At 59.5% G+C, this 13,523-nt stretch overlaps 6 protein-coding genes across 6 annotated transcripts in view; 3 read left to right on the top strand and 3 right to left on the bottom strand.

Annotated features, from left to right (window-relative positions):
- Window positions 1-19: 19 nt before the first annotated feature.
- Window positions 20-1,810, bottom strand: SDRG_09127 (hypothetical protein). The gene is made up of 9 exons (XM_008615041.1): window positions 1,695-1,810; window positions 1,621-1,648; window positions 1,430-1,565; window positions 1,305-1,381; window positions 872-1,250; window positions 698-820; window positions 472-648; window positions 275-422; window positions 20-229 (listed from the first exon to the last, which is right to left on the bottom strand). The coding sequence occupies exons 1-9, from the start codon at window positions 1,792-1,794 to the stop codon at window positions 51-53; spliced, it is 1,347 nt and encodes a 448-aa protein (XP_008613263.1). The 5' UTR covers window positions 1,795-1,810; the 3' UTR covers window positions 20-50.
- A 173-nt stretch (window positions 1,811-1,983) lies between these two features.
- SDRG_09126 (hypothetical protein) lies at window positions 1,984-4,203 on the top strand (the record flags this gene model as incomplete). The annotated part of the gene is made up of 12 exons (XM_008615040.1): window positions 1,984-2,091; window positions 2,135-2,308; window positions 2,358-2,421; window positions 2,470-2,513; window positions 2,568-2,694; window positions 2,746-2,904; window positions 2,950-3,092; window positions 3,138-3,287; window positions 3,337-3,399; window positions 3,441-3,569; window positions 3,622-3,795; window positions 3,846-4,203. The coding sequence occupies 12 exons, from the start codon at window positions 1,984-1,986 to the stop codon at window positions 4,158-4,160; spliced, it is 1,650 nt and encodes a 549-aa protein (XP_008613262.1). The 3' UTR covers window positions 4,161-4,203.
- An 18-nt stretch (window positions 4,204-4,221) lies between these two features.
- SDRG_09125 (hypothetical protein) lies at window positions 4,222-6,439 on the bottom strand (the record flags this gene model as incomplete). The annotated part of the gene is made up of 5 exons (XM_008615039.1): window positions 4,222-4,253; window positions 4,302-4,998; window positions 5,048-6,082; window positions 6,135-6,354; window positions 6,408-6,439. 5 exons carry the CDS (start codon window positions 6,437-6,439, stop codon window positions 4,222-4,224), a joined length of 2,016 nt encoding a protein of 671 aa, XP_008613261.1.
- Window positions 6,440-6,838: 399 nt separating this feature from the next.
- Window positions 6,839-9,436, top strand: SDRG_09124 (hypothetical protein; the record flags this gene model as incomplete). Its single annotated transcript, XM_008615038.1, has 14 exons — window positions 6,839-6,930; window positions 6,980-7,105; window positions 7,153-7,317; window positions 7,365-7,401; window positions 7,471-7,650; window positions 7,692-7,744; window positions 7,791-7,869; window positions 7,910-8,107; window positions 8,153-8,254; window positions 8,615-8,788; window positions 8,835-8,938; window positions 8,985-9,057; window positions 9,104-9,154; window positions 9,198-9,436. Coding segments are annotated over 14 exons (1,670 nt in total), but the record flags the coding sequence as incomplete, so codon positions are not given.
- SDRG_09123 (hypothetical protein) lies at window positions 9,413-10,789 on the bottom strand. Its single transcript, XM_008615037.1, has 6 exons — window positions 10,459-10,789; window positions 10,337-10,415; window positions 10,181-10,290; window positions 10,043-10,127; window positions 9,871-9,995; window positions 9,413-9,825 (listed from the first exon to the last, which is right to left on the bottom strand). Exons 1-6 carry the CDS (start codon window positions 10,756-10,758, stop codon window positions 9,448-9,450), a joined length of 1,077 nt encoding a protein of 358 aa, XP_008613259.1. The 5' UTR covers window positions 10,759-10,789; the 3' UTR covers window positions 9,413-9,447.
- A 1,591-nt stretch (window positions 10,790-12,380) lies between these two features.
- Window positions 12,381-13,523, top strand: part of SDRG_09122 (hypothetical protein) — a gene marked incomplete at both ends in the record, with an annotated part of 1,521 nt that continues 378 nt past the window's right edge. The window contains one exon of the mRNA XM_008615036.1: window positions 12,381-13,199. Coding sequence (XP_008613258.1) covers window positions 12,381-13,199 — 819 coding nt within the window. The remainder of the gene's footprint in view (window positions 13,200-13,523) is intronic.

Below are 13,523 nucleotides of genomic sequence, written 5' to 3'. Positions count from 1 at the left end.
GCAGACCAGGAGTAGTAGGGTTCGCACTGTGAAAAAAGAATACAAGTGTTTCATTTAGAGATCCCTTCCAGCGTTCTCGGTGCGGCTGCTGGTGCTGGAGGTGGCGTGGCTGCTGTGACCGGCTCGGCTTGACCCGCTGCTGTTGAGACCGCCACGGGACTCGGACTTGGCGGGGCCAGACTGAGAAGCTCCATCTCGAGCGCCGCCTCATCCACATTGTAGTCTGCGTCTATCAAAGCAAGGTTGATACGAACGCAAGCAGGGTGGAGCGTACGGGCAGTGAGGAGGTCGTCCATGTGCCGTTGCTCGTCCATGACATCGCTCCAGTCGGCCAGCGTCTCGGCCACCGCGTCCGTCGAGAGATGCAAGGACGCGCGCACGCTACGGAGGCTCTCGGCAGCCAGCTTGTAGCCTTCGAGGATCTAGTCACACGTGGAACGGGGTGACGGCATGCACTTTTGACGCCAATACCGTGGCCTGCGCCGACATGGCGCCGAGCTGGTGCTTGGTCGAGAGGAGGTTCACGAGCGCATTCTGGCGCTGGTCAACGTCGGCTTGAAGCGTCTTGGCGTGGCGCCAGAGCGCGAGGGCTTCGGCCGCACTGCCGCGTCGCTTGGCCTCCAGAGCCTTTTCCGCGACGGCGGCCACCTAGACGCTTCTATATAAGCGCACAGAGTCGATGCATCGCAAGCCAGACGCGGGCCTGAAGCGTGGCAAGCGCGGTCTCGACAGTCGAAATGGTATGGTACAGCAGCAGCACCGTGCGGTCGCCGTCACCAATCGCATCGGCCGTGGCATCCAGAACGACGAGCTTTATGAGCTAGCCATAACCGGTCCTACAACGTCCATCATATATGATCTCGTAGCCTACCCCAGCCTGCATGACCGCGCGCTTGGTGTAGACGAGGTAAAATGCGATATAGTCGAGTTCGTCGGCGGCAACGGCGGCCAAAAACTGCGCCGGAGGAGACGCCTCGTCGTGTCGACTCGCCGCGCGGCACAGCATGTGGAACGCATGGTCCTTGGTCGCGCATGTGACGTGATCAGGGCCGAGGCAAAAGACGCGCGCCAGCGGCTCGTGCGTCGATAGCGCGTAGGCGTGCACATGTGTCGCGAGGCTTGCAAGCGTTGGGAGCGACAGGTACGGGCTGTCGTGGGACAGGCGACTGTCGTCCTCCGCCGCTATCGCATGCCAAAGCGACGCCCAGCCCCAACGCATTGGCCGCTTGACGGCGACGTCAACGAACCACCTGTACCGAGAGGTAGAGTCGATGTATGTAGGTATTGGAATGTGAGCGTCATACCCGAGTTTGGACTTAGCATTGCATCGCTCGAGAAGCTCGGATGGCGTCACGAGCTCATGGGCTTGTACGAGCGCGGTCTATCGAGAGATGTTAGCTTTGATATACGGAGTGCATGGACGATGGACCAGTAGATGGTCAATGACCACGGGAACTGGCTCAATGCCCCGTCGCTCAAAGCGCCGTGGCAGCTCGTCCCGCGACAGAAGCAACGATGGCGGCCACGCTTGGACGAACGTGCCATCGGGATGGTACCGTAGCCCGCTACATGTGATGCAACCTCATGAGCGAGACGAAGGATGCAGCGTATGCGACGCACTGCGTGCTCCAGTGCAGAGCTGGGAGCCCTAGGAGAGCTCGTTAGCCGACGAGAGGACGATTGCTAGGGGCTACAGAGCTTGGCGAGGGTATGGTCGTTGAGTACGCTCGAGCTGTAGAGCGCCTCCATGCGCTCGTCGTCGGCCCACGCGCGGAAGAAGCCAAGATCCGCCATCGTCGGCGCAGAAATCGGCCAGTGTGCGACGACGTGTCATTGGCTCTTTCCTATCCGGATACCAGTCAAGCACACTCGCTTTTTATCGTTAGATAATATATACAAAGCAATGCAAGTGACCAATCGCAGTGCGGCTAGAAAATTATCGCGCGACCGTTCGGCGCGAGGATCGAGTCGAGCAACTCTGCCATGTCCGAGCCCGTGGACGCTGCGGCCAAGCCCGCGCCGTCCCAGCCCGAGCGTGCGCCGAGCCTCAAGCAGCGGCCCGCGTACATTCGCACGACGGAGCGCCCGCCGGTGCGTCCAGGCACAGCCTGCGACGGAGTCTCACGCAGCGTAGGTGGGCTACTTGGACACACGCAGCGCGACGGTCAAGAAGCCGAGCCCGACCAACGACGCACTGTTGCGCGAGAGCTTGCAGGTGCAGGCAGAGCCGTCCACGTGCGTGACGTCCGCCACGACGCAGCTCAAAGTCCTCTGTCGCAAATTCGCCGTGCTCTCGGAAAAAGTCAAGGTACGGTCGTCGCCCATGTGATTGCATCGCACATCGTCTTGCGTTCTAGCAAGAAGCCAAGTTGCGAGAGGACGCGGAGCGAGAGATCAAACGGCTCAACACCATCATCGACGGTGCGCATGACGCCATTGCATACACATTGGTGAAGTGGCGACATGTAGGCAATGCCAGCATGGTCGTCTCGTCCACGCGGAGTGACACGCAGGTACATGGTCCCTTGGCATGTGCACTATGGAGCTCGACGATGTACATGCGTTAGATTTACATTCGGTCGCTGCAGGAAGAGCTAGATCACGTCAAAGAAGAGCTTGCCATCACGAAGGACGAGCTCGCACAAGCGCAGATGGACTTGCACGCCGCCAAGCCTCGGACAGCATACGCCTACCGTATGCATTTCCCTCTTCAAAGAACAGAAGGCACGCTTCGAACAACGATAGAGTGCGACACGAGCCAAGTGGTGGACCACCAGACCAAGTGGGACCGCGAGCAGATGCAAAAGATCCAGGACACGCTGTCGTGCACGATCAACGAGCTCCAGGAAGAGCTCACGGCCAAGGACCACCAAGTCGACGCTCTCCGCGAGACGAGCCAGCGGGGTTAGCGTTGTTCGATTTCGACCACGCACTCTACGACATCGATAGACAAGGCCAAGATCAAGGACTTGGAACACATGCTGGAGGCTGTCGAGGAGCAAGCGCACGCGGCCAAAGAGACAACGGCCAAGGCCGCACAGGAACTGCGCGATGCCGCTGCGCTTCAATCGAACGACCGTCACAAGCTGCATGTACGACGTCCGTCCCAAGTTCAAGTCACTCGACCGTATGTGTAGCTCGTGCAAGAGACTGTCAAGGAAGAGCGGAGCATCAAGGAGGCGCTGCAACACCAGATTGCAACGTTGCACCAAGTCAACGACGCGCTTCAGCGACGGTGCGACACGCTCGTCCGGCGTCTAAAGCTCAATTCTACGTTTGCGACCGAGGTGAACGAAGAATGGGACTCACCAAGACACCAAGGGCCGATCCTTGTAGGCGCAAACGCTCAAGCAGCAGGTGCTGGACGCGGAGCGAGACCACGAAGTGCTCGTCAAGACTGTACACCCCCACTTGGCACCAATGTGTCATCTCAAAAGTAGATTCGTGAGCTCAAGAACCAGCACTTTGACCACGTGAGCGACCTCAAAGGCACGCTGCACGAGACGCAAGCGACCAACCAAGAGCTCTCAAAACGCATCCTCGAGCTCGAGACCGAGATGCAAGCGCTGGTATGACAGAACCACGCTGTCCATCGAGCCGTGCATATCGCAGTGTTTGTAGCGATCGCAAAACGCCATCATCGCCGACTACTCGGTCCACCGGGGCGCAACGCACCCGCTGCCGTACACGTCGTCGGCGACGCGTCCGTTGTCTCGCCCAATGCCGCATCCCATGTCGGTGCCACCGGTCGTCGACACCCCCAGCCGATACCGCCCGTCGCATTTTGCTACCGAAGTCGTCTTGACAATAGGCGGAAACACAAATGTTGACTCTAGTTCTCGTAGCCGCGCGCGCCGTCGCTGACAGACGATGGCTTCCGACAACCGCCCATGGTACAACAACAAGCTCAAGCACAACAGCAGCGAGGGCCCGAAGCGATCGAGTCGCGAGGACCTGAGAACGAGCAGCCGCGGAGCAGTGCACCGACAAGGGGACGTCCGGGCGCCGAGACGGACCATAGCATCCTGCGGGCGCTCAAACACCGCAACAAGCAGCTGCAGGAGCGGCTGCAGCAAGAAGCCGACGCCACGTACCAGCTGGAAGAAGAGATCAACTTGATCACATCGGGCTACCACTCGCTCCTCCACAACGAATCGTAAGTGTAACACTCAACTGTAGTAGTAGTAGATATAAGGCTTCCGCTTGTCCGTATGTGAGGAATTAGTGCTTGGCCGCTCGGGTCGGTCGTTGCCCTAAGCATTCATGTCAGACCGGGCTGCACACCGATAGATAGATAGTACCTTGTTCGAGTCGGGCGAGGTTTTCCTGCGTGATCTGCATCTCAAGCTCGTCTTCTTCGGTCGCCAAAACGGACGGCGCAGCGGAGGGCTCAACGACGGTCGTATCGTGCTCGTCGGCCGATCCTTCGTAGAGCGCATAGACGCCAAAGATCTTGGCAAAGAGGTCGTGGATCTCGGCCACCGTCACGTCGTTCACCGTCGCCTCGTCCTTTGCGCCTTCGCTCTGCAGCGTCGCCAACAACGCATCGAGCTGCGTCCGAAGGTCGGTATCGCGGGCCATGTCGGCGCGGAGGCTCTTCGTGTCTTCGGCAATGAGCGCGCTGAGCTCTGCAATCTGCTGCACGAGGCTGCTCGCGTCGTCGCCCAACGACTCGGTCGCCTGCATCTCCATCTGCAGCTTGGTGCGCTTCGTGTCGGCGTCCACGATCCGGTTCTTCGTAAACTGAACGCAAATGGCCTGCGCCGAGACGTAGCGCAAAACGCCTTCGAGGTGCTGCGCCGTCGTGCCCGACACCTTGTGCCGGAGCGCCGACGCCGAGAGGTCGTCGAGCGTCGTGCGGAGCCCGCGGAAGGCGCCGACAATCTCTTGCTTCTTCTCGACGCCTTGGAGGTGGCTCACGACTCCCATGTTGTCGGCGCCAAAGCGGCCAATCTCGTCTTCGAACGTAGCGTCAATCGCAGCCATCTCACCGACCATCTACAGTATTGAAGGATGAGCCCACGCTGCCGTTGATAGAAAAGCGTACGTCGCCATGGAGGTGCTGCAAGATGTGCAGGCGTGAGTCGACGTCCGCGAGCTTCTTGCGGAGCTCGTCTTGGAGAAGCTTGAGTTCCATGAGCTCGTTCGAGACCTTGTCCTTCTTCTCTTGCCACGGCGCGAGCTGCGCGACCTTTTCCTTGTGGAGCTGGCTCAAGCGCGCTTCGATCGACGTCACGTCTTGACCGTCGAGGTCCAGCGCCGGGATCCCGCCGGCAGCCGACGGCGCCAGCTCGGGCGTGGCGGCCACGCTCGTCGCACGCTTTGCATTGGCCTGCACGACCAATGACAGAAGCGATGTCATGCGCTGCCCGCTGACGGCAACTGCGTCCGCGCGCAGGTCCCGGCGGCGGAACGTGTCGCGGATCGTCTGGCCGCGGATCGCATTCTCAGTCGCAATCATGCCTTGCAGCGTCTCGTCGAGCTTGAGAATGTTGTTGGCGAGGTCGTAGCCGTCCGAGGGCTGCAGCGCGTTCTGCGCTTGGTGGATCACAATGAGCTTCGTCAGCGACGCCGACACCTGCGGGATGAGCGACGCGACCATCGGCGCCTTGTCCTTGTAGCGCTTGAGCGACCGCAGCGAGTCGACAGTGGAGCGGATGCTTTGGACGACGAGCCGCGCAGCCTTGATGTTGCCCGTCTTGCGGCCGTCCGCGAGCTCAAACGGGTACGTGCCCGCGAAAAGGTTGGCGAAGAGCGCCGTGAGGCTGTCAAAGAGATGGCTGTGCACGGGGCAGACGCGGAAGAGATTCTCGAGAAGGAGCTTCAGCGCCTTGCTCTGGAAGAAGATGTCGACAACGTCCGGCGAAAGGTGCGCATTGCTCCACTCGAGAAGGCCATGAAGGCCAGCCTTAAAGTCGGGGTGCGACGCCGCCTTCTCGAGACGCACCGAGAGCGGAAGGCTCAAGTAGGCTTCGCGCTCGGACGGGATCTCGGTGACGGTAGTGCCATGCTGGCTGCGCTCGATCTCGACTTCAGCGCTGTTGGAGCGATGGCTGCGCACAAGCACGGTCACCGACTCGTCCTACATCGGAGCTTGATAGGCGGCTACTCGGTCATCTTCAAGGGTTCTCTACCTCACTATCCGAATGGCCTTCCTCGTCCTCGAGGCCAATCTCGCTCGCGCGTTCGCTCGCGAGCTCGCTGATCGTATCGCTCTTCTTCTTCTTCTTCTTTTTCTTCTTCTTCTTCTTGCTGCCCGTGCCCGGGTTGCCCGTCGCGTCGGTCTGCGTGGCGACCGTCTCGGTCTGCACGGCGTGGGTGGTGGACTGCGACTGGCGCTTGTGCAGCTCGTGCCTACCATGCACATACACGCGTCAACCTCAGGCCCTCGCTTGCATCAAGCTCACATGTGCGCCTTGGAGGGCGTCCTTGCCGTCATCGTGCGTCGACGACGAGCGAGTCGGAAAATGGAGATCCGCCGGTTCTTTCAAATATTATATTTCAATGGCCGTCAAAAATTTAATTCTATTGGGGGACCGGCGCACGCAGCACTGGATATTTGTATACTGGCAGCTCATTTTAATCGATTTGTGACGTGTGTGGTGAGCAAAGGTTGCGTGATGCGCAACCGGTTCACTATCGGTTCACCAAAGACACGCCGACCGATGTGGATAAAAACACGCCATTTGCACTTCGCCTTCAAGTTCGCGTCCCTTGTTGCCGCTTCCCTAGCTCCTAAACGAAAGCGGTAGCAGCCGACTTGCGCATCGTGACTTAATGCCAACATGGAGGATACAAGCTGCAGCCGGCAAGAGCGTTGGCGGAAATAACGGTCGTGCGATGGATGACTTTAGCAAGCAAGTCCGCGCGCGCCTCCAGCTGCAAGCAAAGTTGAACGAAGTGAAAAAGCCATCAAATGAATACATGGGTGTACGCCGCGTCTATGTGCACGCATGCGTACTACGCTGCCACGTCATAGCTCTCGGACAAGACGGTGCACTCGCCGGGCCAAACGGGCTGCTACTGCCGCGACTGCCTCAAAGTGCGCAAGGAAGAGTGGCGCATTGGCGACATCAACGCGACGGTCGTCGGGCCGCGCGACCAAGTACAGGACTGCTACGCACGCCTTCTCTCAAGTCCTCTCGGTCGTAGTGGATCATGTACCATTGGGGCTGCGCCGAGCGCGGTGCGCTCTGCACGCAATCGACCGAGCCTGTGCTACAGCCGCAGGTGGCGCCGCCGGTGCGAGAGATAATTGTCGTTGAAGACGCGTCGCGGCGCAAGACCAAGATCGAGCGCGACGCCAAGTTTCGCGCTGTAAAGACGTGCACGAGCCCTCGTCTCTCACCGCTGCGACGTCGTAGGTCGCGTCGGGGAAATACCATACGCTCCTCCTCGCCGGTACTCGTACAATCTTTGCCTCACAGGGTGCAGGTGGGTTCGAGCAATATCGATCCTCTATCGTGCTAGACTCGCACCAGCTTTTCGCGTGTGGCGACAACACGTACCATGCGCTTGGCACGGCGCCGACACCGTCGGCCGAGACGGAGGAGCTCGTGCCGGTCTCGGTCATGCACGTGTTCCCGCCCCTCACCGGCTCCAAGATCATTGCCATCGCAGCGACCGAGTACGCCTCGTTTGCGCTCATCGGTAGGTACAGCTGGCGAAGCACCGGTCAACGCGGTGCGTAGACAAACCACAGGAAGCCAACGCAGATGCTGAGGCCAAGGAGCGCGAGGCACAAGTGAGCGGCGCCAAGCTGCTGCTGGAGACCATGATGATTTGTACAGGAGCCCGCCATACTGCGGCGAAAGCGGTCCACCTTGGTCACCTTGGACGCGACCAAAGACATGAACGAGCACAACCGACGTACGAGACGCTTGGACGACGTTGGGTTTATGGAGTCTAGTGTACTCGTGGGGGCGCGGCGACCGGGGTGTCTTGGGCCATGGCTCGATTGCGTCTGAAGCCACACCGCGCGTGGTTGCTGCGCTCGCAAGCTTCCGCGTCACGCAGATCGCGGCCGGTCGGCAGCACGTCTTGGCGCTCACAGATCACCACGGGCTTTTTGCGTTTGGTGGCGGCCGACACGGCAAGCTCGGCACCGGTACGCCTTTGCGATCAGACGTTGAGGACAGCAACTTCGCCAAAGGCACGACTGAGGACCACTGGGAGCCTGTCCGACTCGATGCATTTGACCGCTTCTTTGTGGCGGCGATCGGTGCCGGTGATGAGTTTTCGGTGGCGCTCACCGGTGACAGAGATGCTCTCGGCTCGCATCTGAGATTCGTACATTAGACAACCTGGCCGCGCGCCAAGTGTTTGTGTGGGGCGCGGGCGAGCACGGGTAATACACGTACCGCCGACTGGATCGTCGAGCGTCGCACGACACATTCTCTTCTTCTAGCGTCCTCGGCAATGGTGACGACCGCGCAGATCAGCCCAAGCCGACACGCGTCGGCGGGTTGCGTGGCAAGGTCGACACCGTCGATCCGTTCTTATTCGTCTTATTGGTGCTATTTAGAAAATCAAAGCCATTTCATGCGGCGGCGCCCACATCGTTGCGCTCTCGGGTACGTCGCTTGCGTCGGCCAAGTCGACACGACGATGGTAGCGATCCCGACGCCAAAGAACGGCGCGTTCGTCTATACATGGGGCCTTGGCGCGCACGGGCAGCTCGGGCACCGCGACAATTGGAACAGCAAAGTGCCGCGCGCCATCGACGAGCTCAAAAGCGAAAAGATCACGAGCGTCAGCGCCGGTGCGCGGCACTCGCTCGCCATCACGAGTGCGTCTTCAGCGCCTTCCATCATCGTCGTACACGACTTTTGTAGTCGACGGCGACGTCTGGGTCTGGGGCCACGGGCTCCATGGGTCGCAGCCCGACACGTCGGCAGTCCACGACATTCGAGCCGCGTCGCTTCTATACCCTCGTCGCGTGCGTCCTGCCACGTTCGTTCTTGTAATATCTGCGTGTTGCGTAGGTGTTCCTGCAGGGCATCCACGTCATTGGCGCAGTCGCGGGGCACGAGCGGACGTTTGTGTGGGGCGACCGAGGTATGCTGCACCAACTGCCCTTGCAAAGGTTCACAGGTCATTGCAGCGGGTTTGAACAAGATTGAGCGGCCTCCACTCGACACGAGCTTGCTCTCGGGTACGAAGACGAGAGTATGACCATGTATAGCAGCGTCCCGTAGCCTCAAGCGAGTGCAGTGCCAAGACCACGACCAAGTCGTTGCGCTCCGACTGCCTCCGCGTGCTGTACATGTGCGGCACCTGCCACCTTGCCGAGCTCTGCGTCGTGTGTGCGGCCAAGTGCCACGCCAAGCACGCGCTGCAAGTGACGTGGACGCTCGACAACTGTCTCTCGACCGCGTGCGACTGCGCGTGCAACAAGAGCGATGCCGCAACACCCGCAACGACAACAACATGAGGTTCAAAGCACGACTAGGTAAAACTAAGCAACTCGCGCAGCAACTGCTCGTCCTCCTTCTTGACGAACCGGCCCTTGACTCGGAGGCGCGAGTCGGCAAAGTTCTTGCGCACGTCGTACTTGACTTCCTTTCGCCACACACGCTTCTGCCGCTTGTCGAGAAACTTCTCGACGCGCTTGCGCCGCGACTCGGGCGAGTACGCGCCCACAAATGCCTTCTTCTCCGAGTCGTTGAGGCCGCCGCCGAGACCGACCATGCCGCCAATGAACCCCGACGCGCCGAGCCGCGGCTGTGTCGCGGCCGAGCCAGGAATGCCGATCGGCCGCGACGTCGACATGCTGGCGTTGCCGTCTTCGGCCTTGACGTTCTCGCTCGACGTCGGGCTCGACAGCTAGAGAGAGGTGTGAGCGTTGCGACCAAGTCTTTGTTGTCGTACCTTGGAGGACTGATCCAGAAAGTCATCTGCAAAACTAAAGGCGTTGGGCGGCGTGATGCCCATGCCCATCGAGGGCAACGAGTTTGGCAGCGAGTTGCCGAGCGACGACGAGTAAAAGTCGCCCGCTACGCACATGCTATGAGTTCTGATAGACAGGGAGAGGTCACTCTACCTTCCAATAAATCACGGCTTGTAATCTCCGAGAAGGGCTCAAAGCCAATCTCATCCCACTCGTCGAGCGTTTGCCGGGCCGTGTACTAGCGTAGCGCGTCATCATGAGATGCGGGCATGCGGTTGGGCTAAAGGGTACCTCTTCCTTGGGCGTGTCGCCGAGCGAGCCAACGTTGAGGAAGCCAAGGTCGAGGTCGTCGAGCAAGTCGACCGACGTCTTGCGGTTCAAGGCGCCGCTGTCGAGAAGTGCTACGAGGGCGTGAGCTCGAGGGTGAGATGGCAGACAATGGCGTACCTTCAAGCGCCGTCGGGTCACCTTGCTCGAACGTTTCGAGGGCCTTTTGCAGCTTCTCGTCGCCGCTGATGATGAGGTCCTGCGGAGGCCATTAGGGGCTGTGAGCAACGGCTACACAATACCTTCAAGACGCCCTTTTGGTATCTGTCAATGAAGCCCTTCTCTTCAAGGTCCGAGGCACTGAGCAGACGCCCAGAGATGCTACCGCTGCGATTCCGCTTGGTCGATGGCAGCGTCAAGCTGCCGGGCGAGAAGGCCGGCGGTGTGTGATTGATCATGCCCATAAAGTCGTCCGAGATCCAGCCCATGCTGTCCTTGCGCATGGAGACGTCTTCCGGCTCCTTCTTGATGGCGATGCTCTCGGAGAGGGACCGCGCGGGCGGGACGCCGATGCTGAGTTTCGCGGGCGGGCTCGAGTTCATGAGGCCTCCCCTTCGTTCTCCTGGAGCTGCAAATAGGGATGTCATCAGCACTCGGAAGATGAAGCAAAAAACGAATACCTCACTATTTTTATTCCACATTCCTACAAAACGCAAGATATCAAGAATAAAAACACGTCCAGGCCGGTTGGGCCGGTTTAAATTGCCCAAAAGTATCAGATCTGAGAGGTTTCAGATTTCACACTCCAGCTGCGATGGTACAGGTACCTACAAAGACCAAGTCTAATATACAAACCGCAAGTCTCATGCGAGCTGCGACACACGTCCAGATGGTGCTGTCGGCTTCTGCGTCGACAAGAGTTGCCTTCACCGACTTGCTTTTCGTATGCCCGTCGGCAGCCAGGCGATGCTACCGGTTTCGCCACCGAACGAGCGCAGGACGCTGTCGCGACGCACGTGGCCAAAGGATGACAATACTGTGCATTGTCACTTCTGCGAACAACAAAAAAGCTCATACCAAAACGCCATCCTTGAGCAGTGGTACACCCGTTGTCGGACCTTTTTCTAACAGTATATACGGTACGGTCCTAGGAAGGTGTCGATTGTTTTACTTCAATTTTGCTAAAGAACCATGGCGCCGCCCATCGCTTTCGCATTGTAGCATGAGTGTAACCTTGCTATTGGACACGTGGAACGCCCAAAGAAGGAAGGAACGGATGTCTCGCTCATCAATCTATGAGGCCAAAGGTGGCGTTCTGCACGTGCTGCAATTGCGAACGCTCCGTCACTGTGGCTCCTCGCATTTCGACGTCTCGCTCCGAGCTAACGTTAGCATGTTTGCGCTTGTCATACAAGCAGCGCGAAGACTTCATCCTATGTGGTCCTTGGCGCTAGCGGCTAGCACGACAGCAGAAGCATGGCACCAGTGTAATAAACTCAAAGTCACTTGTGTGGTTTGATGGAGCCACTGCGGTGAAGCTGCGCAAACTGGTCAACGACCCAGTGGCCGTCGGTCGCGGAAGCAAAGTGTGAAGTATCCATGCACTAATATAGTGGCCAGCGGCATGGAATAGCTGCGAAATGGCATTGTGCAATCGACTGACAAGCCAGCGTCATCGTCACTCCCTAGTTCATCGGTGGACCCACGATCACTCAGCCAGGATGCATTCTCGGCTGCGTCTTGCTAACACCCCTCTACGCATGTCCACAGCACCGCCGTCTCCATGCAGCGCCGCCTAGTCATACTATATCCCACACACATCCGCGCGCTGGCGCCGTTGCAGTGCCTCGCCGCCACACTATTTCCGTGCCGTGTCGTAAAAACCACATCGCCAGGAAAACACACACACCGCTCACACACACGTGTGGTTTTCTCATCTCAGATCTTTTGGCGGGAAGCGGGGGCACGTACACTGCGCGCGCGATTGCCGCGTCCGCTGTCCGCGCGCTACATCGGCGCTCGCGACAGAAGAGGGTACCTCGGTCGAGTGCACGAGTCGCCAGAACGTGGCGAACGTCCGTGCGGTCGAGCGTGTGAAAAGCGCGTCGTTTGGTTTGCCAGCCAATTGGATGGCGAGAAACCACTGGCGGGGTGTCCGGATACGAAGGGCGGATAAAAATCCCGGGGCGCGATTGGTCCCGACCAGTAAAACCAGATAATCAAAATGGAGCAGGTCGACCGCGAGCAAGTGACGAAGGCCGTCGAGGCGCTGCAGCAGGTGCTGCAGAAGAAGCGGGCGTCGGCCGCCAAGCAGGCGCTCGTCGAGGACGCCAACGTCTTCAGCCTCATCGTGACGCGCAACACGGTCCCGCCCAAGTCGTCGCTCAAGCCCATCTTGATCGACCTCCCGCACTCGATCCGCGCCGATGGCGAAGCCTGCCTCTTCGTCAAGGATGCCGACAAGAAGCGCATCAAGGAGGCGCTGGCGCAGGACCCGGTCGACGGCCTCACCAAGGTCATGGGCATCAAGAAGCTCAAGAAGCACTTTGGCCAGTTCAAGGACCGCCGCGAGCTCAAGGCGTCGTTCGCGACCTTCCTCGCCGACGACCGTGTGCTCCCGTACCTCAAGACGCTCCTTGGCAAGACGTTCTTCGATGCCAAGAAGCAGCCGCGCACGGTCGACGTCTCGGCCAAGAACGTCAGCGACCCGATTCGCCGCGTGCTCGCGGGTACCGCCATGTTTGTCTCGACGGGCCCGTGCTTCAACGTCAAGATCGCCCACGACGGCCTTGAGCTGAGCCAGATTGTCGACAACATCATCGACGGCACGGAGATTATTGTGAGCTACGTCCCGAAGAAGTGGAAGAACATCAAGTCGATCAGCATCAAGACGAACGACTCGATGGCGCTCCCGATCTACAACGCGCTGCCCAACTCGGCCAAGCTCCCGACCGAAATCAACATCAAGCGCAAGAGCGAAGACATCTCGACGGAGGCCCCGGCCGCCAAGAAGGCCAAGCAAGCCGAAGAAGAGACCAAGGCTGTCGAGACCCCGAAGGAGGAAGAAGCTGCCAAGGCCACGCCCACGAAGGAGGCTGCCAAGAAGGCTACCCCGACGAAGGAGGCTGCCAAGAAGGCTACCCCCACCAAGGAAGCTGCCAAGAAGGCCTCCCCGACGAAGGAGGCTGCTAAGGAAGCCGCCCCTGCCAAGAAGGCCGCCCCTGCCAAGAAGGCGGCCCCTGCCAAGAAGGCAGCTCCTGCCAAGAAGGAAGCTCCCGCCAAGAAGGAAGCTCCCGCCAAGAAGGAAGCTCCCGCCAAGAAGGAAGCTCCCGCCAAGAAGGAAGCCCCCGCCAAGAAGGAAGCCCCC

The sequence above is a fragment of the Saprolegnia diclina genome (assembly GCF_000281045.1).
Source record: "Saprolegnia diclina VS20 unplaced genomic scaffold supercont1.29, whole genome shotgun sequence".
NCBI classification, from domain to species: Eukaryota; Oomycota; class Saprolegniomycetes; order Saprolegniales; family Saprolegniaceae; genus Saprolegnia; species Saprolegnia diclina.
Note: the sequence above shows the minus strand (reverse complement) of the source record. Positions and strands in the feature narration are given on the sequence as shown.